Source organism: Limanda limanda, chromosome 10, assembly GCF_963576545.1.
Source record: "Limanda limanda chromosome 10, fLimLim1.1, whole genome shotgun sequence".
NCBI classification, from domain to species: domain Eukaryota; kingdom Metazoa; phylum Chordata; class Actinopteri; order Pleuronectiformes; family Pleuronectidae; genus Limanda; species Limanda limanda.
The window spans coordinates 11,575,566-11,601,308 of record NC_083645.1 but is presented as its reverse complement, the minus strand read 5'-3'; the positions used below and the strand labels follow the sequence as shown (position 1 = coordinate 11,601,308).

The 25,743-nt window shown below is 41.4% G+C and overlaps 3 protein-coding genes across 3 annotated transcripts; all 3 read left to right on the top strand.

The window, feature by feature from the left end:
- Positions 1–3,674: 3,674 nt before the first annotated feature.
- On the top strand, positions 3,675–13,657 carry fam193b (family with sequence similarity 193 member B). The gene is made up of 10 exons (XM_061079433.1): positions 3,675–3,943; positions 5,619–5,897; positions 6,624–6,810; positions 8,899–9,117; positions 9,599–10,019; positions 10,133–10,316; positions 10,415–10,648; positions 11,815–12,880; positions 12,995–13,070; positions 13,209–13,657. Exons 1-10 carry the CDS (start codon positions 3,785–3,787, stop codon positions 13,303–13,305), a joined length of 2,922 nt encoding a protein of 973 aa, XP_060935416.1. The 5' UTR covers positions 3,675–3,784; the 3' UTR covers positions 13,306–13,657.
- A 1,476-nt stretch (positions 13,658–15,133) lies between these two features.
- On the top strand, positions 15,134–21,291 carry LOC133011713 (probable ATP-dependent RNA helicase DDX41). Its single transcript, XM_061079550.1, has 17 exons — positions 15,134–15,281; positions 16,584–16,679; positions 16,808–16,958; positions 17,066–17,140; positions 17,260–17,320; positions 17,431–17,567; positions 17,682–17,754; positions 17,865–18,018; positions 18,303–18,439; positions 18,682–18,844; positions 19,456–19,587; positions 19,716–19,787; positions 19,872–19,968; positions 20,214–20,363; positions 20,456–20,527; positions 20,663–20,773; positions 20,928–21,291. Exons 1-17 carry the CDS (start codon positions 15,255–15,257, stop codon positions 21,062–21,064), a joined length of 1,845 nt encoding a protein of 614 aa, XP_060935533.1. The 5' UTR covers positions 15,134–15,254; the 3' UTR covers positions 21,065–21,291.
- Positions 21,292–21,611: 320 nt separating this feature from the next.
- On the top strand, positions 21,612–25,668 carry dok3 (docking protein 3). The gene is made up of 5 exons (XM_061080256.1): positions 21,612–21,676; positions 22,569–22,871; positions 23,151–23,241; positions 24,203–24,390; positions 24,814–25,668. Exons 1-5 carry the CDS (start codon positions 21,620–21,622, stop codon positions 25,666–25,668), a joined length of 1,494 nt encoding a protein of 497 aa, XP_060936239.1. The 5' UTR covers positions 21,612–21,619.
- The last annotated feature ends 75 nt before the right edge of the window (positions 25,669–25,743 follow it).

The window sequence follows — 25,743 nt, the reverse complement described above, 5'->3', positions numbered from 1 at the left end:
TGGCGGCACTAATGGGACATTCCACTCATAGTTATCATAATGTCAGTATCATCCGTTTCTTTTAACTGTGCAACACTCATTTGTCTGCTCAATTTGAATATTTTCTGACCACAGTCCTGTTTATACTGGAAATATTCTGTTAACATTGTATATATTATAGCCTTTTTACATATTTCTTTATGTTTATATGGCATGTTTTCATCTTTATTAATCTTAATGGGTGTTTCTTATCTTTACTATCCCTTAGCTGCATTCAAATTACAAATTTGACCCGGAGTGGCACTGAATAAAAGTTAATTTTATATTACCATTTCATAATCATATTGTACTTTATATGATATTTCTCAGCAAGGATGATTGTAGTGCGACCTCTAAAAAGTAGGCTAATAGATATGGCTGCATATAGTCTCAATTTGTTTTTAAAGCATTTCAGTTACTGTATTTAAATAAACTAAATGTTGAAATACAGTAATTCAATGTAACTATGTATCTGAATGTTCACACTCAGTTTTAGCAAATTCCAAAAATTGATGATAGGGCATAACTGGGATTACCTATCATTGACTATTTTCTAAAACTCAAACTTTTCGATTTTTGCTTTTTTATTTGGAATACATTTCTATTGCAGCTGATTAATCTTCCTTCGATCAACTTGATTAAAACACTGGCGTAAAATGACTCATATTATCTGATGTTGAACCCAAAACGTAAGAATTTCCCACATCAGGGTTTATAATTGAGAGTTCAAGGGTAAGGCCCATAGGTCGGTAAACCTGCAGTTGAAACAGGACACAGATGTATATAAAAAAAAAACACATCTAAACCTCAACCCCAGCCTTCATCCTTCTCATTACCTCTGCCAAGGAGGTTATGTTTTCACCCCAGTCTATTTGTTTGTTGCTTGTTGGTTTTGAATGTGTGTTAAGGTTATGCAAAAACTGCTGGACGGAATACTGCGAGATCTGGTGAAAGGATGTGAGAAGGGAAGGGCCCATTAGACTTTGGTGTAGATCTGGAACATGGAGCAGATTCCATTTTTTCTTTTTTAACATTGTGAGATGGGGTGTTTTTTGTTAGACATTTCCATTGTTTTTCAAGGAATAATTAATTGATCTTGTTAAAAAATAAACTGGCAGATTTAGGGGATACAAATATATATGAGTGTGTGTGAAATCTGGTGCAGTTTAAGGATACTTTTGGGCCTTGGCAGCAGGGCCGGCCCTGGCAATGTTGGCACCCTAGGCGAGATTTCAAATTGGCGCCCCCCAACATAAACACGCAAACTGTTATGCATCCACAATAACTTTTGGACTGTATACAGATGCACACACAGGCAGACAAAATTGTAAGCTATAAAAAACAATAAAAATATATAACAAAAAATATAATGAGTCTGAAATCAGCTGTACTGATAGCATATCATGTCATGTCGACAAAAATAAACATTAATGGTGTCCACAATCGGGGTGATTCTTACCTCTATATTGTTCTTTCTTCTCCTCCTCTACTTTGCAGTGCTTTCTGAATTGTGCACCTGATAATTAAATATTTTTTTGATTCATCTTTGATTCTAACCGCTGTCTGTCACCGCAGCATGTCTGTTCACACAGGGAGCCCATCCAGGAGGTTGTTTTAGATGCTGGCTTGCCTGTCCACGGAGCCACGAATGGTGACATCAGCAAATGTCCCTACTATGCTGCCAGAATGAGTAGGTTTTTATACTTCTCTTTGTATGCATCATGCTGCTATGAGGAACTGTTGTGAGGTCGTTGTTGTCAAGGTTTGTTTTTCTCTTTTTGTGCATCCAGCGGCGTTGAGTGGAACGGCATATGCCAGTCAACCCGCCATGGCCGACCTCCGACACCCAACGGGATTCAGGTTCTGTTTGCGACTTGGATTGCTGGTCTGGCTGGATTCGCTGCATGGTATCTGATGTGATCCCGCCTCCAGCCTGTCATTTTGCTGCTGAGAGAGGGAAAGGGAGAGAGGAAGAGGGAGGAGAAACATTGAAGGAAGGCGAATAAGGAGATTGAGACCATTTCATAGTTTAATACAAACATTCTTTAGGGGTCCAAGCTAATTCAATATTGCACTTAAAAACTGTAACTGGCTATACAGCTGACAATGATGCACCTATATACAATACACTGTTACACAAGTACAGTTCCTTTTTTTAAATCCATTCTCACATTTCGTAATTCATACTTGGCCTCCAGAAAGTTGGTACATGTGCACAAGTGATAGGAATCCGAAGCTGTTTTTCAAGACATAGCACACCTACACTTTGACAAGTGCATGTTTTATTAAAACTATTTCAGATAATTGAATGTCTACTGATGCATGTTGAAATGATTTAATTCTTTGCTTTGGGTTTTTAAGCTATATTATGATTTAGGTGTAAACAGAGAAGTTTGAGAAGGAAATTTTCTTTTTCTAATATTAATGGCTTATCTAAATTCTTCTAATCAACCTGTAGTTTATCTACTTGACAGTTACTTATGTTCGAGGTAGGTCTTTTAACATCTCATTTGTTTTGAATACACAAGTTTCCACCATCGCTACAACTAGGTACCCATCATGCATATGACTTTGATGTAAGTTTTCTCCTGTTAGTACAAAAGTATAATAATACAAAATTAATTACACTGCATGTGTAATTAATTTTAATTTTCACCCTGACACAGTATGCTTGTTGCACACAGAGTACCAAAGGAGATGTGTTGATAGTAACATTTAAACCAGGATGCTGTGCTCTCAACGCATACTGCATGTGACTATGCAGTATTCTTTCATTAGAAAAGCTAATTAAGGTCAACAGCTGGAGTGCAGCTGTTTGGTCACAACCATGGAAACCTAAGTAATGATACTGATGTGTTATGCATTCTCGTTTGTCAGGTTCCGACTGCAGAAAGATGGCAATATAGTATGTTTGGCCTGTAGTGTCCATGTTAAATTCATTTTCATGCCAGTGTTTTTCTTTTAAATGCTAAAAGTGTTTTTGGAAATACAGAAGGGACACATACTTGTGACATGTATGTGTGTGTGTGTGTGTGTGTGTGGCCGGGGCGCCTCCTTGTTCTTCCCGGTATTACGCTGCCGGTGCGAACATGGGCGAGGAAATGAGGCGGACCGCTTTTCGCGGCACTTCTACCTCCGGTGCGTCCCGGGGTTAGAGGATGATGGTGTGACGTTAATCTATTGTTTTACATTGCATGTGTCACGTCATGATAATTCCGTCTCTTGTGCCGCCCTCTCGGCTTTTTTCACCCTAGGCAACCGCCTATGTCGACTGTACCAGGAGCCGCCCCTGCTCGGCAGAATCAAGGTGTCTGAGTGCCATCCTGGTTTAATCTATAATATTATTTTTTACATTACAGAATGTATAGAAAGTATTGTTACAGATACACCGTTTACATTTTTTATTGTATGTTCAGTAACACGCAGAAAAAGCGGTGTGAAAAACTGAACTGTTTAAGTTTTCAGACTGAGGCTGTATTCAGTGGAAAGTGGGAGGAGAGGCTTGACCTCACTAAAGATGGCGGCATCCGGCTTCACTGTCTGCGCATGACTTCCGTGGGATTCCCCGTCTAGAAGTGAAGCCTCTTTGCCAGCAGTATCTTTAACCTATGAACTCCCGAGTGTGCCAGTCCTCCGCCATATTGACTGTTGTCTTGGCTGGAGGAGATATAGAACATTTCGAGGTCCGAGAAGAAACGAAAGTGTGCCCTCGACACCACAGAAACTGGTGCAAACTTGGCCAAAGCGCGCCATAAACATCGCGGCAATGGCGAGGAAGAAGAGCAAGCAGCCAGGGGTCTCCGGGAAGGAGCTGGCGCCCGGAGAGCAGACCGCACCGAAGAGCCCCGTCTCTCCCGGCGATGCAGCTGGCGGTGGCGGGGGAGACGCTGGGCTGGATCGGCTGGCCACCACCAGGGCGAACCAGGTAGCTAGCAGCAAGTCAACTGAGCCTCTGTTTTAAAATAGGCTAGCTTAGCCTCTGCGCTAGCAACACTCTGCTAACCCAGGCATCCTCCATTGTGCTTTTATTCCGTGTAGCTAGCCCCTGCAGAGGTGAAGGTACACACACACACACACACACACGCTGCTTGGTGGGAGGCTATTTTAGTCCTAACGTAGTAGTGGAGCTGGATGTGGGGGGTGTACGTCGTTCGATATGTAAATAAATAAATAACATGCTCAACTTGGCTAGCAGGGTCGCCCACCCAGCCTGCCGGCATTTGGGGGGCAAGGGTGGGCTAGCGCCGCAGCCCACCTCCCTTTGCCCGGACAGGTGACATTGTGCCCCGGACAGGTCGCCTGGTTTCCAGCGTTCACAACTCCTCATCCGCCCCAGCTAACGTTAGCCAGCAGGCTAGCCCGGCTACAGCTAGCGTGCTGCAAACGTGCTACACTCGATCCGCAGGAACCAGGCGGCGGTGGCTAGCAGCTACTAGCCAGACAGCTAAAGGAGATTGCGGGTTCATAACGAGGGTGGCTCCCCCCCAGACATCGTGTTTGTTGTTTCTTCTGCTCTGTGAGCTAACCTGCCGACGCAGTGCTGACAGCAGCTCATGTCAGAAGTTTCGTTTCTGTGATGCTAGTGATGCTCGTCGCTGGCTGCAGACCCGAGTGGGGAACACTGGAGAAGTTGAGATGAGGGACTGTTGCAGCCTGGAGCTCAGCTAACCTTACACGTGACCCCTGACCCCTGGTGGGACTGGGCTACTACAGCTTATACCACATGTGTAACATGTCATAACAGCACATGTAACGTTTTCTAAAGAAACGTGTAACTTAGGAAAAACCTGGTGATCTTTATGTGAAATGTAATTACTGCAATATGATAAGTTTGTTTAATGATCCACACTGGAAAACATCTATCAGTATATAACCAGTTTATTTGGTACATCAAGGTAAAACTAAAGGCAGCTAAATTTCATTTTAATAGTTATACAGAGTTGATAGACCCAATTTAATATTGCATAATGTTTGCATTAGTCTTTGCAGTCTTCTTGCTCGTACATCTAATCAACCACTCACTGTCCATGCACAGACACAATCAGGGTCATGGATGTATAGCCAAGAAGGGTTATACAAATAAGGGAACTTTTGAGATCTTTGTGCATAAACAAAAAAATTTAAATAGGGGACAGTATAAAAAGGCCAAACACTATAAAAGAAGATGAGTCAATGTTAGATATATGCAAATTGAATGTTTTACAGTATGACCATTATTGGCCACAGAGAGTTCCACCACTGTCACAGTCGAGGATATTTAGGCAGTGCGATGATGGGTCCTGGGACTTGTTGACAAGGCCGCTGTGACAAAACTGTTCTTGGGGTGTGACGTTTTAGTTCTGATGGTCCACAGGCTCCCACCAGAGGGAAGTAGCTCAAAGAGTTTGAATATTATAATGATTACACACAAAAAAATAACTGTTTTATGTCCTACTGTATTCAGCTGTCATTGTCAAATAAATTAGACACTATTCTGAGACACCAGGCCTAACAGACCCTACTTTTTCCCTCTAGTGTTCATTAACCTACAAAATTCTGTGTCACACATCTCAGTTTGATTGGTAATCGGAGTATTTAACCACCTCCTTTTCTCCTCCTAGCCCATGCACACCTGCTGCCTCCTGTGCCACCGTGAATTCAAGGACTGGGGAGCAAGCTCCACGAACGGACTCCCCGGGGGCCACGGGACCAAGTTGGCTGACGCTGTGCCTGCGCTCTCCCAGGCCTTATTGCGGGAGGCGCCAGGGCGTAAGCTTGCAGACGCGGTGCCCTCGCTGTCTCAGTCCCTGCTGGGAGAGGTGCCTCTGTGGATCTGTCAGAGCTGCTGCAAGAGTGTGGAAGAAGAGGAGAGGCGGAGCAGCCAAGAGCACCCGACGCCGGTAAATAAAAGGGGACTGATTTGGGTCGAGCCGGGGTCCTTTGCACCGATTCTTTATTTATTATTGTTTGTCGGCTGGCATAATCTCATCTTTATTCATCATACAGAGCAATGTATTTGCATGTTCCTACTACAAATCTGTCAGTCTGAATGTCACCTTGCATTCAATAGTCTCAGCTCATGGCAACAAGAGTTGATAGCTTTGCTTTGAGTTTTTACGAAAAATACTTAAGATGAAATGCAAATGTTGGACACTTACTGTATTATGGGGTTCCAGGTGACCATAGTGTTTAAGATTAATCATATTTTGCCCAAACTTTTTTTCTCTCCCTTGTTTTGCTACCATGATGAGTTCAATTCAGTTTAATTTGTATAGCGCCCGAATCATACCCATCATACATTATCGCAAGGCACTTGAAATTCAACAGTTCCCACAAGGAGCAAGCACTCTGGTGACCGTGGAGAGGAGAAGCTCTCATTAACTTTAAGAAACCAATAGCAGAACCTGACTCAATGTGGGCGACCGTCTGCCTCGACTGGTTGGGGTGAGAGGAGACAAATGAGAGGGAGAGGAGAGTAAAAGAGGGGAGAGAAGAGATTAGGGGAGACAGACCAGGATCAAATGTGTAACCATCATAATGGAAGCTGCTGCTCCTGCGTGTGCCAAAATGTAATTTTTTGTAGATCTCTTGATGATTCACTAATTCAGTGTTTTTCTGTCCTCCAGGTACCATTGTCACACTCTTCCTCCTGTAAGTCCCAGAGCTGTGGGAATGGTTACCCGGAGCAAAGTACTGTAGACTGGGACCCGAGTTCCTTCCTGTCAGCCCACAAACTGTCAGGTCTCTGGAACTCTGCCCACACCAATGGAGGGGAACACTGCAACCACAATACTTCTTCACACTCACAACAAGGTCTGTGATCAAAGGGACGACTCCACACAACCTGTAATGACAGGGACAGTTATTCATTTCAAGCTTGTGTTGTGAGATTCAGTTCAGTGAAATGGACACAAATGTTGTTTAGAACCAGAGCTTCAGGAGTGCTTTGTTTAAGGTACTTGCTCAGCAAAAAATGTGTTATACATCGCTGGCTTCTTTGTTCATGTGCTGGTCTAAGATGTTTTAGAAGAACAAAGAGCCATCTTGTAAAAGCCTATGATGCTTTGCGTCCTGAGGTACTTCGAGCTCAGCATTATGAAACGTGCAAAGGTATTTTAAGATTGTTGTTACAACTATGAAGGGCACTCGAATTTAAAATGGAGGTGATCTAACTAAATCAGATAGTATGGCTTTGATCAGCAGTTAGGGTTAGGTTATATCCATAGCTGATTCTGATAACCTGATCATTTATTTAATTCCATCTTATTATGAAATTCCAACAAAACCAGGAGTAGCAGAAACTACTGTACTTAACATTTCTTAGCAATCACATACATTTTGTCATTGTGATTTTTTTTCTTACAATATTAAGCATTCATATAGAAACCTACATCCGTGGAATTTAATGTTTTTTTTTTTTTACGACTATATTTGAAAACTTCAAAGGAGTAATTATAGTGTTCAAAATATATAATAACAAGTAACATGGCTCAAACATTTTAATGGTGTGAAATGTTAATTATAGCCAACGATAACAAGTTCACCATTTGATGTGTTTTTCTAAAGCACAGACAAGGAAACTGCACCTACAGGAGAACAGAGAAGATCTTAAAACTAACTTCCTGTTGCTCTCATTCATTTAAAAGCTACATTTTGGACATTGGTTCAACAATGGTTCTCATGTGCTGAAAAATCATACCTAAGCTGCTCTATAGTTCAGAAATGAAAATGGGAGCTAATCCTTTTCTGTGAGTTATATAAGTGATTATCCAGTTAGGATTGTTGTCATACCAATAGAATTAATTTGAAAACCACTAATTGAGATGCATTAAGCGTCAAGGATAGTTTTGTAATCGAACCATTGCAAGTTAGATTTAAATTTGATCATGGATTTTAATAGCCTGGTTTTCTGAGCACATGGTCATGACATTACATTCTTTCCAAATAACTTATTTCTCTGTCCTTTAACTTCAAAAGTAGACGTTTCTAGGAGTCCTAGGAAATGTGTATAACTAGAAAATATCTGAAAGATGTATCCCGAGCAGCAAGTTGAATGTGAAAGTCAAACGTGTCTTTCATAGCAGGGAAATACAGTTTGGCTTTGATCTCTTCTGGATCTTATTAAAGCCCTTTGGTAACCTACCTATGTGGTGCACAAATTGCACAACTGGGTAATTTTGCTGAATTTATTTAAATCTTTAGTGACAGCACGTGTACACCTGTGCACATGCATCAACAACTTTATTATATTACATTTTTCGAAGACTTATTTAGTTGCGGACTAAAGCAATGGATGATTAGCTGTGAATTGTGCTCGTGGACAACTTTTCTTTTTAATTGTCTTGAGTTTGATGTGAACTAAGGAACTTTATGTACTTCATTATATATCATGGTAAATGTTAAAGTTTACATTACTGTAACTTGTAGCTGTGTATACTGATAATGATGGGTGATTTACATGTTATATCTATTAATTTAGATATTGAAGCACCACTTTTATCTTTAAGGGTTACAAATAACTAGCCTCCGAAGAGTGAGAAATTATATTTCAATAATATAAATTACAGTCTACAAAGTTTGCATGCGTTACTCAAGCCTCAGCACCTGGAAAGTGTGGAGTCATGGGAAACCTTTGAAATAGTAAAACTTTCCCAAACATGGGGATTTTTTGTTATATGGCCAGAAAAAAACAATTGTAATGCTCCTCTAAAGCTTAACACCGTTGTACAACACAATTTATTAACAAATTAATTTGCTATCAATGTCTTGAACAATGTTTTGCTATCAACAAGATGAAAAGGATGTCTATAATACAAAAGGAGTATTTTCCTTTTCAGTAATCATAATCATATTGCCTTCATCAGTGCCCTAATACATCCATTGAAACTTCTTCTTCTCCAGGTTTAACACTGGGATCAGCCTTTCATGAGAAAAGAGGACTTCATGAAGCACCTGGGAAATCGGCGAAAACATCAGGGACTAAAGTCTGTCCCTACAGTCACCCGTCATCCCAGAATTCCAGTGGATCCTCTGCTGGGAATCCCCTGTCTACCTCAGCAGACCTTTGTAAAACCACTCCTAAGCACTTCAAGACCATGTGCCGGCGACCAACGCCACCAGGTAATTTCCCCCTGACTCCTAGTGTTCAATTGGCTGATTCTGTACCAAATCACCCCACTTCTCAGGCTATTCATTATTATCGTATGCAACCACAACATAGTTTTGATGCTGGCGAACACAATAACCCAAAAGGATTTTATTTCAACTGGAAGCCTGTAGAATCTGCTCAAGTTGTTCAACGTAAATACTCGCGATTTACTCTTTAAAATCGATTTTATATGTATATATTTTTTATTGAGTAATTGGTTATCATTGTTGTAGTGGAAAGCATAATTAAAAACAAATATTGGTCACTCAGGGTTTACTAGACTTTGTTGTCCTTGTTTGTTTATCAATAGAAAAGAGGAACAATTTCGTACTACTCATGTCCAGTAGTCTATAAAGACTTGTGCAAATACGAAATCAAATAAGTAGAACAAACAATTTGTGAATAGATCATTTTTTTGAACTAGTCATTTTATTCATATTTTCCATTGTCCAGGTGAAGCCTTCCACCCCAGTGACCACCATCAACACACAGATTTGTCGGTACCCCCCAACAGTCCCACCGGCCTGTCGTCCCAGCATTCCTCCCTCCTGCCCCCAAAGCCAAACTCCGGGCAGCACGGTCACGTTACCTCTTCGTCTGGCAACAGTGTAGCCGCCCATGCAGCGCACGCTCCCTTCTCCCCGCTGGTACCGAATCTCCACGGCCCTACAGCCAAACTTAATTCTCCCTGTCCGGACAGCCCAACACCTGTCCACAAGCCCAGCCCGTGCAAAAACTCCCACATTCCCGCTGTGAACACGCAACACAACAAACTGGGCACATCTTTAATAGGCTGTAACCACCCCTGTAATGGACACAGTCAGGGAACGGTGGCCACTTCCAATGTAGGACATCTGTCAGCTGGCGCCTGCAGGTGAGGACTGATATCTGGAGGATGTAAAAGACAGCAAGTGGCTTTGTGTTGATTCAGAATACAAAGAACACCTGGGTGTTGATAACATAATGTCAATTCTTTCTTATTTGTAGGGACCAGGCATGTAAGGGGCACAAAATGACTAATGGGACGCTGTGTCATCCTCCGTCTGAGCTGGAGGAAGGGGAAGACGAAGACAGCAGCTCTGAGAGGAGCTCCTGCGCCTCCTCTTCCACCAACCAGAAGGACGGGAAGTACTGCGACTGCTGCTACTGCGAGTTCTTCGGACACAATGCGGTACTTAGAAACTTTTTCTTGTAACGTAGTTTGGAGTGGTAAAGAGTTCCCTTTTATAAATTCTAATAACAATATTTTAATATGTTATTTTGTCACAGCCTCCAGCTGCACCAACAAGCCGAAACTATGCTGAGATTCGAGAGAAACTTCGCTCACGTCTGACCCGACGTAAGGAGGAGGTGCCTCTGCAACCAGATTCCGACCTGACGGTTCCTGAGGCCATCGACAACAGAGACGTGGACGAGCTGCTAGACTTCATAAACAGTTCCGAGCCCAAACCTGTGAACAGTGCCAAGGCTGCCAAACGGGCTCGACATAAACAAAAGAAGAAGGTATGAAACTCTAGAAACAACTTATGGTAAGATTTAACCAAAGAGGGCAACATTCTGCAGTGGTAAGCGTTGCCTAAACACAAGCATCTCTATTCAAACTGGGCCTCAGCTCTGGTTTCACATTAAGAAAGTGTAAACAGTAAAGAGCTACACAGGATTACATGCATCTATTGTCTCCTGTAAGTCCCTCATGTGTCTGTAGTCAATCTGAATCCTGTTGTCCATGTGTAAAGGCTTTTAATTCCATAATGTAAATTACTTGAAGCACAACTGCTAAACATATCTCCCATGTTTCAATTCAACATTAAGATTACTTTGACTATGTCAACCCTTTGATACACAAGCTATGCAAACCCCTTCTAGTGCACAACATGGGTCAAACATGACCCGTATTGATTTATTGTGTTATTTCATGCATGCATTGCAGGCTGCTCCTTCGCTTATTCTTTTATAGCTTATTCTTCCTTCCTAACTTAGAAGCGTCTTCTTTGTTTCGCAATGAATATAATTAATGAAGAAGGCTCCTTCAATGAGTCATCAAAGGAGCCTTCTCTTTCTCACTAGTAATGGATTGTAAAATAAGACTTGCATGCATCAGATGTGTGAAATGAATGGTAGCAGTTCCATAGTGAATACATACTGTATGGGTCAATATTTACCCGTGTGTAAAAGTGATGATGAAATACAAAATGGCCGTTTGTTTATAAAGTAAGAAAGGAAAAAGGAACATTATAATTTGTGGTAATCAAAAACAAGATATTTAATGAACTCTTAGAATATTAAAGGATATAATACTTTATTTCAAACATATAGCAAATAAAGACTCATGGATGAAATAACACAGGAAATAAATACGGGTCCTTTTTGACCCATGTTGTGCATTAGAAGGATAGTGATACAAAAATGATTTCTATTTAAAAAGTACCAAAGCAAAAATTCAGATTTTGTGAAGTAAATTGGGGAGTACCTGAAATACTGAATGATGAAATTCATTCACTGCAAAGACATTGAAAATAAAAACTGAGCTTGGCCACTTTTGACCCGTGTTGTTTATCAAAGGCCCCAAGAATTCTGACCTATGATCATAGATATGTATTGTCTTGGTAACATTACATTTAATGTGTGTATTTGCCCTTGGTCTCATGTCTGTACCGCATCTGTTTCAGGAAAAAGCTCAGCAGGGCAACATGGGTGCTGCAGGCAGTGACCCTCTATCCGACCCATCTGAGTCTATCGAGGACCCCATTCCTGATGGTTCTGAAGCCAGCCGGCTGCTGGACTGGCCTCAGCTGGAGCTTGAGCGTGTCAACAGCTTTCTCACCAGTCGGCTGGAAGAGATTAAGAACACCATCAAAGACTCAATCCGGGCCTCGTTCAGCATGTACGACCTCAATTTGGATGTCAATGACTTCCCAAAAAAGGCAGCCACGTTGGAGGGCAACCATTTACTGTCCCATCTCAATGGTTCCTCGGACCTGCAGCAGATAGACCTCGACCTTGCCCCTCTTTCACTGGGATCGTTTAAAAGCCACCTTGATTTGGTTAATGGATGGGAGGACACAAGTGCTGTATCATCTCCGAACACCACCTCCACTACAGCGTCGGGAGTCATTGTTGGGTCAAAGGACATCCAACGGCTGCCCACAGCCCCTTACTCAAAACTCATAAGGGTTCGCTCTCCAGAAAGATGCACGTCTACTGGATCTGACAATTTGCCACAGGTGCCAGCCCTAGCAACAGCGAAATCGAAGGAGGACAAGCCTGATCCCAAGAACGCAGCTGTTGGGAACGGTGGTGCGAAGTCAAAGAAGAATAAAAAGCAACAGCAAAAACTGGAGCAATCTCTGTCGGAGCAAAATTCCACCAAACCATTAAAGGTGGCCGCCGGGACTGAAACACAGAAACCTAGCGAGTCTAAAGAAATGGCCTTGAATGTCTCAAAAGTGCAGAGCAAACATCCGCAGCACACTGCAGACAACCAGAGGAACGGACCTAAGAAGGTCGAGGAGGGCAGATCATCCAGACAGGGAGCAAATGGAGCGAACGGTGGCCTCTCGAATGCACAAAGGGGGAAAGGTGACCCAGAGACTCGGGGAGGTCGAGCTGAGCCGGATGCAGAAAGCAAAGCTCACACCACGATTACAGCAAATGGGCAACAGCAGCTGCAGCAGCAATCCAAGGGGAAGAATAAGAAGAACAAGAACAAGGGGGAAAAATCCAGCGGTGCTATTGGTACGGGGAGATGTTTGTATTTACAATCACAACAATGATGTTGTTGTTGTTTTAATAAAACAAAAAATGTATCTGTCCATTTTAATTCTAAACCCTTCTTTTTTCTTTCTTCAGAGGATGTATTTCTCCCTAAAGATGTGGATCCAACACAATTGGATGAGATTGATAGGGAAGTGGAATACTTCAAAAGGTAAACTATACAACAGCAATACAACCGTGGGTCAGGACAAGAATAAGAGTTTAGCTGTTATGTTGATAAATATTAGAAGCATCACTAAATCTGTGTTTTCTTTTTTCTTCTTGTTTGTCCATCTTTTTTCCCCTGTAGGTTTTGCCTTGATTCTGCGAAACAAACTCGCCAGAAGGTAGCAGTGAATTGGTCCAACTTCACCCTCAAAAAGGTTCCTTCCAATGCAGCTCAATAACTTGGATGAGTGCCAGAGATAAAAAAAAAAAAGATCTCACCACACAGTCTTTCAGTAGAGCGTTATTTGGCCTGAGGCGTTCTCTCATTCCCCGTTTTCTTCTCTTTCTTACCAAGCCAAGGGGCCCCAGTTCTAAATCAAACTCCATTCGTTCAGAAGACGGAAACATAACTTGTGGCTAAGAGGCCAGGGATCTGTCTCAAGGCAGACTCGACCCTCTGCTCTTATCGCAATGTTCACTAATTGAGAGATGCAAAAATGGATAAAGGTCTGACTCCACTGCATCCATGTGCTCACGTATGTAGTATGTAAACAATTACCTTACATGAAAATAAATGTTTTTATTACAAAATCTGAGACATTTTAACGTTGTTAAACCTCTGAAAACCAATCGGTTTGATTTGGTGCTTGGCATTTTGACCTATTACACAAGGCTCTGTAGACACTACAGACTATTTGTCTAATACTGTACAACTGACAAGAAGGAGCACAAAACAACATGTTGACCTTGTTTTAGGGGGTAAAAAACACTTCTCTTCTGCAGAGAGCCATAACTGGATTGGTTTTACTCACAGGCGTTAGTGATGGTTCATGAATTCCAATTGGATTACTCTGATTTTGATCAAATTGTTGTGGAATCAGTGACAGAAAATTTTACAGACGAGCACTTGATGACCTTCCCTCTACACTCTTCCCTTTTGTACAAACTCCAGAAATGTGGAGAAAACATGAAATGTTTGACAGTTTTCAGTTCACAAACACTAATATAACCTTGTGGGGAAAAATTGCTGTGCAAAACACTTGGCTCACTGGATGCATCTATTAAAAAAAAGTATTTAACTCCAATTAGATACCCATGCATGAAGTGTAGAAGAGAAAAATCTAAATCCTGTCCCCTGGTCCTGTTATCGGGCGAAGTTCAATGTGTCTGTTGCTTCAATATCAATCCTCCCTTGGTGTTAATCTAGAGCAAATATCTTTCAGTGATAACCAATATACACTCTGCCATCTGTAGGAGAAAAGTCCTCTACCACGGTTTCCTCACTCTCAACCCCTACATCCCATCAGGGACAGGTACACCAGAGTGCAATGTTCATTTTAACATTGGAACTATCACTCCTTGTTTGACACAGTTAATTTCAATGCTTGTACATACCGAGTGATTATTTTGGGCCCTTTTGAGCCTTTGTCATACGTTTCTTGAGGTTGTTTGTCTACGATATGTTTTCAACCATACTACTCTTTTTTGTTTTGTTTATTTTCTGTACTGTGACCCTGTTGGCACCCTCCACCTCAGCTAGCCGATCTCAAGTCCACCTCTTGATGATCTTTGAATGACAAGTACCCCAGAAGACTTGATGCCTTTGGGAACAAGGGCCTGGGGATTGACACCAGTAACCACGTTTTAGCTGATGGCTTTCACTGAGATGGATGATTTCGTTCCTGGATCTGTGTTCTGAGATTGTGTTTTCATATAACATCTCTGATGCTTTTCAGGTTATACTCAATTAGAGAAGATTATCTTAATGTTTCGAATGTAGATTTATACTATTCCAATAATAGCCAAGTGTATGTTGGCTTGTTTCTTTTTTTTAAAAGTTCACTTTTGATACTGTGAAGAATCTTTCGTTCAGAAAGATTAAAAACAATACAGTTTTGACAAAAAAAAATAAGTGTGGTGTTTGTTTTCTAAGTTCAATCTAACCTCAGTGTTGGTTTCCATGACGCGTCATTGCTCCTCCCCTTCCTGCAGCGCCAGACGGAGTCGCGCTTCGGCCGCAGCGTCACGATGAGGTTTGACCCTTCAAGCGCTCCGTACAACGTCAGATCAACTTCCGGTGTTGTGTAAACATGTGCATTAGCTTTATTCATTAGACTGCGTCAAGAGTATTCGTTGAATAGCTCAGTGTCTCAGGTAATCAGAGAGTTTATCTGTGTTCTGAAAGAAAATGGAAACCGAAAATCGACTCAAAAAGGTGAGTGACGCACGTACATTCACATTAGGAGGCTACACTAGCTAGCGCTGGCTACAGTTAGCTAGCTACGTGTTATAGCATTTTGATCTTTTGTAGATACAAGATATGTTTTCTATTGTGTAATTAATTCAAAGAAACACTACTCAAATGACGTTAAACTGACGTCTCTGGAAAATGTGTGAGTTTTAGTTTGGAGCTGTAATTAACGTGTAAACCTTCGTGATGAGCTCGTCACAGCACCAGCTACAGGAGATCATTGACAACTAGAAAACGTTTACTAAGGCTCTGGAAAATATAACTATTCTTTATAAGGGAAGTAAATGTTCTGTTCATAATGTGAATTCATAAGTTAAAAGCCGAGCAGCTGAAAACAGATTTATTTTCAAGGGTTTCTCATCGGAACCCCAAGTGAGTCAGGGTTGTGTTGATCCTCTAAAGTCATTGTATAAAGGTTCGTGACTAAAGCCAAGAAAACTGTTCACATGTGAAAACTTACTCTGGTAGCTTGTGTTGACAAGTGGGGAAAGAAAGTCTTCTCTATCATTAGTAACTATTCATTTTAAACAATAAATAACATAAAATTCATTAAAACACCTCTCACTTCCAGTCTAGCCCTTTTAGTTCAAAGTATATAAATGTGGCTTTGTACAATTGTCATCCATTTGGCCTAAACAATCATCTAGTTAGTTTCTAACACGCTTAAAAGTGAAGAGAATTTATTATTTCCATTGATGAGCCTAAAATTACAGTCGGCCCCAGTTACACACTAGAGATGGTGGGATGCAGTCCTTCCTGCGGATCGAAAAGTTTGCAGTTAGACAATATCAATAATGATTCACAATATTTTCATCAATAGCAATATAATAAAAGGTAAATAAAGATCAATTTACTGCTTTTGCATTGTTCTACTTCAGTTTTGTGAAATGTTCAGCTGTTCATCACGTGATTGTCCACCGCAATCTTCACCCAGGAGCGAAAATCAGTCTTAACCATGAAAAAATAAATAACAATTATTGATAAAGCCTGATGTTAATATTCTTACTTTTTGCCACGTGGCCTCTTCCAGCAGTTTATATAAACTAAAAACAGCTATGTTTCATATGTCTGCTCACCAGCGTGTGACCCTTCGTTCCACAGATCAGTCACATTTAATCAATGTCACTGTATGATCCTCTTTACCAGCTGGTGCTTGCTCCATGTTTAATAGCGTAGCCAAGTTTTATTTAAAGCCCTTTTTGTGCTTAAGAAACCAAAGACTCACCCCGAGGGGATGCAAGTGATAACGGTGAAGTGTTTGTGCAGAGATCCCATGGGGAGGGTGAGAAGTCTGGCTCCGAAGGATCAGAAGATGGGGATTATGTTCCCTACGTTCCAGTCAAAATTAGAAAACATCAAATGGTAAGTTGTTCCGAGCTCTCCTATTTGAAACTTCATGAATTAGTTTGGAATGATTTAATCTGTTGTTTGATTGTCGGGACCAAAACTGACTTTATTGTTTGCATGTTTTTTATGTGTTTGTCCCACAGCAACAGAAAATGTTACGCCTGCGAGGGAAGGCGGTGGACGACGACCATAAGGACAGTGGGGAGGATCAGAGGGATGAGGAGGATGGTCTCGGTCCTCGCTCTAATGTCAGTCTCCTTGATCAGCATCAGGTCCTCAAGGAAAAAGCAGAAGGTATCTAGATCAAACAAGGCACTCTCTTTCTTTTTAAAGTTGTCTGATTTGATTTCTTTTCATTTTGTTTACCATGACTGCATTGGTTTTGTGATGTGTATCCACAGCCCGAAAGGAGTCTGCCAAGGAGAAGCAGCTGAAAGAGGAAGAGAAGATTCTTGAGAGCGTTGCAGAGGGCAGAGGTAAAATTATAAGACTCTCATAGTTTCTATGAATCGAATGAACTTTGACAAATCTGTCTATTCAAAATTATTGTAAATCACAAAACTAATTCTGTGGACTTTCAACCCTTCTCTCTCAGCGCTGATGTCTGTGAAGGAAATGGCCAAAGGTATCATATACGATGATCCAATAAAAACAAGGTGAGGTTTTCATTAGGGAATTCAATTAAGTCATATAATATGTTAATGTGAATATGGGTTTTGTGGGTCTTTCTTTCTCTTATCATTTTACCTGGTTATTCTATTTTCAGTTGGAAGCCACCGCGCTACATCCTGAATATGCCAGACACCCGACATGAGCGCGTCAGGAAGAAGTTTCACATCCTGGTTGATGGAGAAGGAGTCCCTGCTCCAATCAAAAGCTTCAGAGAGATGAAGTTACCACCAGGTTACATCACACTCCTTCTCTCACAAATGGAAACCATGCTTTGTTTTTCTGTATGAGGCCTTTAATGGTGGCGCACGACTAACAACTGGTAACAAATCATGTTTTTGTTTGCAGCCGTTCTAAAGGGTTTGAAAAAGAAGGGCATTGTGCATCCAACACCGATTCAAATCCAAGGAATCCCCACAGTGTAAGTGGATGATATTAAACGCTGGAAGAACAATAACTGTAAACCTACTATTTCTATGATAAGGTAAAGCACATCTAACATGTAGATGACCTGATCTTGTTTGTCCACAGTCTCTCAGGCCGGGACATGATTGGCATTGCTTTCACTGGATCAGGAAAGACTTTGGTTTTCACTCTGCCCATCATGATGTTTGCACTGGAGCAAGAAAAAAGACTCCCTTTCTTAAAAAGAGAGGGACCTTATGGACTCATCATCTGTCCTTCAGTAAGACAAACCTGTTTCACTGATAACACAGATTCAAATCCATTATGGAGTCTTGCGTGTGGTCACATAAAAAATCAGTTCAGCCGTGTACACTAGTGTAATTTTGAGCCAAGCTCTTGTGGTTCAATAGAGCATGTACATTTGTTTTAATTCACACACACACACCTCAGGATAAAAAGAGTGACTTTAGCAGGGCTCTAAGAAGACGACCATTACTGTGAGCAACCTTGACATTTTTTTGCGACAATGCATATCTGATCTGAACATGTCTCCTGTTTTTCCAGCGAGAGTTGGCGAGGCAGACGCACGGCATCATCGAGTATTACTGTAAACTGCTGGAGGAGGAGGGAGCTCCTCAGCTGCGCACTGCCCTCTGCATCGGAGGAATGTCTGTCAAGGACCAGATGGAGGTAGTAAAACAGTAAGTAAGAGGAGAAGTCTGTGTGAAATATTTAGAGCTTGTGTTTTATTCAGAATCTGCAGTTAAAAGTAGACTCAAACAAAAAAAGAATGATTCATCTGCATTCAAATATTCAGCAAGGGACATTATTAATGAACGATTCAAACTGTCAGCCCTGATGTGTAAGAGATTGTTCAGTGTTAGTACTAATTAGAGCCGTGGGTTGATTGTCCTTCTGAATCTGTGTTTCCTCTTTATTACAGTGGTGTCCACATGATGGTCGCCACCCCCGGCAGACTCATGGACTTGCTGCAGAAGAAGATGGTGAGTCTGGACATCTGCCGCTACTTGACTCTGGACGAGGCTGACAGGATGATTGACATGGGCTTTGAGGAAGACATCAGGACAATCTTCTCCTATTTCAAGGTGAGGTCCTCCTTTTTATGACATTAACCCCAGATGGCAGCATCTAGTTACATCAATGCAGTCGATTTATAAAACCTCACAAAACCAGCCTTGCAGTGCCCATACTGTATATATTTTTATTCTATTTTGTTATATATTGTTGTTTTTATATTGTTGTTTTATGTTAAGTGCACCAATGACACCAAGGCAATTTCCTGTATGTGCAAATATACTTGGCAAATAAAAGAATTCTTATTCTGATAATAATGGTCGGAGAGATAAATTCAGGAAGACTTTTCATTAGGTAATTGGAAAAAAATCATGAACATAAATTTCTTCTTAGCTGGTTTATAAAATGTTTTGTCTGACAATGAAAAGTTAGGTTAGTATTTATAGAGACTTTGTTTAAATTTGTACTTGATTCTGTTGCTTTGAGAGACAGCAAATCACTATAATTTATACATTTGTATTGTTGACCACCATGTCTGTATTACAGCTGCTGCTTTGTGTCCATTTATGTTGTTGTTTATTTTCCAGACCAAAGTTTGGTTGAACTTGGAGAGATGTATTCCTAGATTTGTGAGTTAATGAGGCGGAAATATAACTAAAATGTCTTGTTTTTCTTTTTCTAGGGACAAAGGCAAACCCTGCTGTTCAGTGCTACTATGCCCAAAAAGATCCAGAATTTTGCCAAGAGTGCCCTGGTCAAACCCATCACCATTAATGTGGGTCGGGCGGGTGCTGCCAGCTTGGATGTAATCCAGGTATGTTCATCTTTCTCTCTAACACTATAGTGCTGTCTCAGTTGGGGGTATTTATTGTATTTAATTTAGAATTTAAACTGATGAGAAAACTGAATGAACTTTGTGTTGTGTTTTTTGTGTGTGTGCAGGAAGTGGAATACGTCAAAGAGGAAGCCAAGATGGTGTACCTGCTGGAGTGCCTGCAGAAAACGACACCGCCTGTAAGTGTTATTACACTGACACATACCTGAAATACACAAAACTCAAAGTCAAAAAACACTAAAAATGTTGTCTTCGTATGACAGGTGCTTATATTCGCTGAGAAGAAGGCTGATGTAGATGCCATCCATGAGTATCTGCTGCTAAAAGGAGTTGAGGCGGTGGCCATCCATGGAGGAAAAGGTACACAGAACTTTATTCTAATCATTAACTGCTCTCAGAACATGGTAATAGGAGGATTACTGTATCTGGAAGTGGTTCCAACCAAGCGTTACCTCCAGCTTTGATGTAGTTGCTCATCATGACCAAAAGATGGCGTCCTGCTTCCAACTGTCTCAATTCTGCCTTGTACAGAGTAGAAAGAACTGCAGACACTTCCCTCACATTTTCCATTTATCTTTGTGTGCGGTGATTCTTCTTTCTTTCAGATCAAGAGGAACGAACGAAAGCCATTGAAGCGTTCAAAGAAGGAAAGAAAGACGTGTTGGTTGCCACGGACGTCGCTTCCAAAGGTCTGGATTTCCCAGCTATTCAGCACGTAGTGAACTATGACATGCCTGAAGAGATAGAGAACTATGGTAAGAGTATACATCTTTGGCCTTTTAAATCAGTAGAACTAAGCCTTTCATTAATTGGTTTGAGCTGGTTTGATGAAATCCTCTCATTTCAGTCCACAGAATTGGTAGAACTGGACGATCGGGCAAGACGGGTATCGCCACTACGTTCATCAATAAAGGCTGCGGTGAGAAAAAATACCAACTAAATCTGAATTATTTCTTTATAGGCGTAGTGATTGTCCAATTAATTGCCTTGTAATATAGGCAAATTCTGTGATGAAAGTGACATATGATAGTAAGTGTTGTTTCATTCCCCATAGATGAGTCTGTGTTGATGGATCTGAAAGCCCTGCTGGTTGAAGCCAAGCAGAAGGTTCCACCCGTTCTCCAGGTTCTCCAGACGGGAGACGAGACCATGCTGGACATCAAGGGTGAGTCTGTCGCACCAAATCTAGTTCCTCTTTTTTCTCAGGGTCCACAGTGCTCTTCACTATTGGCAAATTATACAGATGTACGATCAGAACGCACAGAAGCAGGCGTGGAGTATTTTAAGACTAATGTATTTGATTTTTTGTGTTTTCACAGGAGAGAGGGGCTGTACGTTCTGCGGTGGTCTTGGTCATCGTATCACAGACTGTCCCAAGCTGGAGGCCATGCAGACCAAGCAGGTCACCAACATCGGGCGCAAAGACTACCTGGCTCATAGCTCTATGGACTTCTAAGAGTCTTTTTTTCTCAGAGAGGATACACTGAAACTGAAATATGTTGTCAGTGAATGTAGGAAGGAAGTGTAATTATATCATCAGCCACCATCGTCTTTAGATCTATTTGATAAAAAGATTGGTTCCTTGCAGGTTTTTTTCTCATTTTGTTCTTGTTGTGTAAGTGTAGCCTTTGTAAGATACATTTTTGATACTGATAATTGTAAATAAAACCTCTTTATAATGTACGTGTTGTTGATCTTATCTGTTCTCATCTGGAAAAACTGAAAGGTGTGCTGCTGGTCATGTACGGTGAGGAAGTTGCCAAAACGAGCAGAACCACGCAAAGGGAAGTGTGACTCAAGAAAATAGCAACCCACCACCTTGGTGTCCTTTCTTTGGCAACACTGAAATTTCATATGAGAGATGACTTGACTTTAGCTGTGGTAGATGTTCTCTAGCAGATAAAAAATGAAAGCTGCCTGTGACGTAAAGGAAACATATAAGTGGCATAGGAGATCATAACCTCAGAGCAATGAGTGTTGTGCTGCAGTGTAATATCTGAGGCTTACAAGCATGGATGTCATCTTCAAGGAGGGACTGTTGTACCTACAGGGAGTCAAGTTTGGAAAAGTAAGTTGCAGGATTTTTTTATTCAGCTTATTTGTGAGGAAGAGAAGATTGTGGTTCATGTTTATATTTGTTATTTTTAATTAAGTGCCAACTGAACAACTTGCTTTGTTAAGGCTCAGTTAGTGAGACGACTATTAGTCCGATGATCATAGTCTTGATGTGAAGAATCTCGTGTGGAGGGAGTGTGTGTGCAAAGACAGATGAGTAACTCGGCTCAGATCGGCTTGTTTTGCTTAAGTGAATCAATCATGCACTGCAGTTTAAGGACAAAAACGTTCTTTATCAAGTATTACACACTGTTATATATATATATATATATATATATATATATATATATTTATTTGAAACTGCTTTGTTTCTTTATTCCCGAAATACCCTTTCTCTTTTTAAATGTTCCCTAAGATGCTAGTCAACAATCATGCTCCCTCTATTACATTGAGAGAGGACAACATCAGTGCCCATTTAGTTACTGTTAACCTGTATGAAAATCATAACCGCATTAACAATCACTTCTGTGGGAGTGAAACAATAATTTGGAACAAATCTAGAATAAGCCACAAAACATGATCCCACTGTGACTGTAAATCCACACTGAATCATATACCGGAACAACATTGCTATCGTGCCATACATGCATATGGCTCAATGCTTAGCCTACTGTTTTTATTCCGTCTGTATTATTTCATAAAATAATTGAGATCAGCAGGTAGTTTATTCCAATGTTTCTCATGGACTATTAATTGATAGTAACTATAGAAGATGTCCTATTTATGTATTTTATTTATTTGTTTATTAACTTTTCATTTAAACAGAGTTTCCAGCAAGCGCTTAGCTTGCCTCAGTCACTTATCGCTAATGAAGTTACATTTGACCTGTGCTCTCTTTACAACAGAGAACATGGCGTAAAATATGGATGGTGCTGTACAAACCCAGTTCCACAGGGGTTGGCCGGTTGGAGTTTTTTACTGTATGTGACAAAAACAATGCTACTGACCCGAAGAGGGCGGCTCGGCAGAAGATACCAGACAGAAAAACGGTGTGTCTGTGTGACTGCCTCATTGTCACCCCTGCTCCAGACAAGGGTTGCCCCCAAGGCTGCACGGCCTTCTACTTGAAGACCATCCAGTGCACCTACACCCTGGCCTCCACGACGAGCCCGGACTGGCTGAGTGCCGTCTCTCTTCTGGCCTTCCAGGTATCATACATGTCTCCTCTCTACCTGTACAACTTTCCCCCTTATCAGGGTTCATGTTTTCATTTAGGAAAGGTGGGAATAAACCTTATCCACGGTCACAGATAGAGAACACAATGAGGAAGTTGATGTGGTATCTGCAACTTCTGCCACTTCACTTCTCCAATTCTTGTGCTTGCACAAGCTATGCTCCTTCTTGCATCTTACCACTTTGAAGTCGTAAAACGGTGATAAGAGGATGATTTACACTTTGTTCAATATTTACCATGTCACTGTTTACAGAAGGATCCAGAAGAATCAGACAAAAGGGGATTGGAGGGAGGAAATGGCCTCACCATGGAGAACAATGACCTTTACTCATCATTGAAAACCAGTAAGACGGACAGCTGATCGATCAACAAACGATCAAATATAACAGTGAAAAATGTGCTAATGTGATGCTTTAGCTGATTGGAATTTTTTCTTTTTAAATATTAATATTGGTGCACATAAGAAAATACCAAGATTCAAATTAATGAACACGATTGAACGTCAGTTAGTCAATCAATTAATTTCTGCAGCTCATTGCTTCACAATTGACTGATGAGCCAAGAGAAGAAAAAATGAACACACATGCTGACCATTGTATACAAGAGTTAAAAAAGTGCAATAAATAAAAAACACGAAAGTAAGTAAAATGGAATAAAAATAATATTAACAGATAAAATAAGATGGAATATAATTTTAAAAATAGATGCATTAATTTAAGTCTATAAACCATAGTTAGAGGATAAATATGTAGGTTAAAGATTGATACACTTCAGTGTGCTGCGTGCTGACTGCTCCTGCAGCTCAAGCACATCTTTGTATTATTGTGTTCATGCACTGCATTTGTGACCTGTGGTGTGAGACTGAAATAATCATAGAATCAATACAGAAACTGACGACCAATGTAATGACGAATGTGACTATTTTATCAGACAGTGTTTCAAATATAACATGCATAACTCTTTTGGCATTGTTTTGTTTTAAAAAGCTAAAATAAGGTTTTACCTCCCCCACCGCCCACAAAGTTGTTGTACAGTCCTTAAAAACTAGTCCCATGGGGCAAGAAACAGACCCGACGATCAGACAGTTTAAAAATTAATTTCCGATCCATATTTTCTATTTTCTATCAGCAAGCTCTGGTTCATACCCATGTACAGTCAGTCTTTTGGTTTCCTAATAGATTGCACTTGTCCAGGCAGTACCATTGAGCGATTAGAAGAATACCAGCAATACCAGCTGCTCGTATGGATCAGTCTGTGCCGCTGTGATGCTTAAAAAATATTTTACTATCATCTCTTCATGTTTAGATCCGATCCCTCCACTGAACCAGTACAGAGTGACTGTCCAGAGCACAGAAGCATCCAGGAGGTGCAGACTGGCTGGAGAGTATCTTCTCTCCCCAGAAGAAGAAGATGTGACTCTGCTCGCCTTCTACACCGGTCACTTCATCTACTGCTGGCCCTACACACTCATACGCAAATTTGGTCAAGTTGAGGTAAAGGGCAGTTTGAATTACCCCCCCTATGATCAAAAAAAACCCTTTACAACGCTGTTATACAACATGATAATGTGGTTACTTTACTTGTTTACCTTTTCACACCAATTTTATTGTTGATATCTTGGCTACTAGCTAGTTGGTCTTAGTATTCATTGGTAAGAAAATAATAATTTAGAAATAGTTATTAGAGCATTATATTCCACCAGAAGTTAAGCCCTTGAGTCAAACAATTATATACTGTTCACAAACTCATCTAGTTTATTCAAATACCACCACTCGGAGGGACCTGATATTTTACTGAATTACTGAAATATCTTGAAAGCAACACTTTGACATTTTGGAAAATATGTTTTTAGCTTTTCTCCCCTTCTTGTTTCCAAGCCCCTCCTTTAAGATGTGTATGAATGGCTGTGTTTACAGGGTGGATTCAGCTTTGAAGCCAGCCGCCGCTCACAGTCAGGAGAAGGCGTGTTCATCTTCCTGTCCCCTCATGGTCCTGAGATCCTCCGGGTCTTTTTGGAGCATTGCTCTGCAGAGAGGAGCTCCTCCGCTGAGGCGTTCAACCTCAGCAGAAGATGGTCGTGTGAGCAGTCTCCTTATACCTTAACCTACCCACCTGCAGCCGCTAGTCCTCCTGTCTACAATCCTGCAGACGTCCCGGTTGACGCAGAGGACGACTCTGCCATTCTCTACTCTACCGTTAAAGTCACTCAGGTCAAACCTCATCTCTCTAACAGCCAGGAGGCTGTTTGGGATGGAGGTGAGGATGAGCTGTGCTACTCCCTGGGCTCTCTAAGCCTAGATGGTGACACAGAGGAAAACATTTACTGCAACGTGAGGAGATCCACTCCTCCTCTGATCCGACGGGATCCTGAGAAAGATGAGCCGGAGTGCATCTACTCCGAAGTGAAAATAGATGACTCTCCCTCAAACTCCCGGCGGCAGCCTTCCTCCTCACCCCTCTGCCAACCTGTTCTCCAGCCTCCCCCCTGCCCCCTTCCCCCGCCTGCTCTCTCCGCCCTCAACCTCAAGCCCAGAGACCCGCGTTGGCCCGCTGTGAGTAATGTCAACCAGGCAGGGTTCAATACTCAGGCACATGAGGCGGACGACATGAATGAGATGGAGGAGGCCACCAGCTCCTCTGCCCATGGCGTCACCCCCACTGAGACCCCTGGCAGTTTTAAATTCAAACTGGCAGAACTCTTTTCTAAGGACCTGGCAAAGATCCAGCCGCCCCTTCCCTCCGGGGTGGGCGGCCCCACATTTTCTCACTAGGCTATTATTTACCAGGCAGACGAGGAGGAGCAATTTCAACCACGATGAATAGTCATGAGGCATATTTTTCTTCAC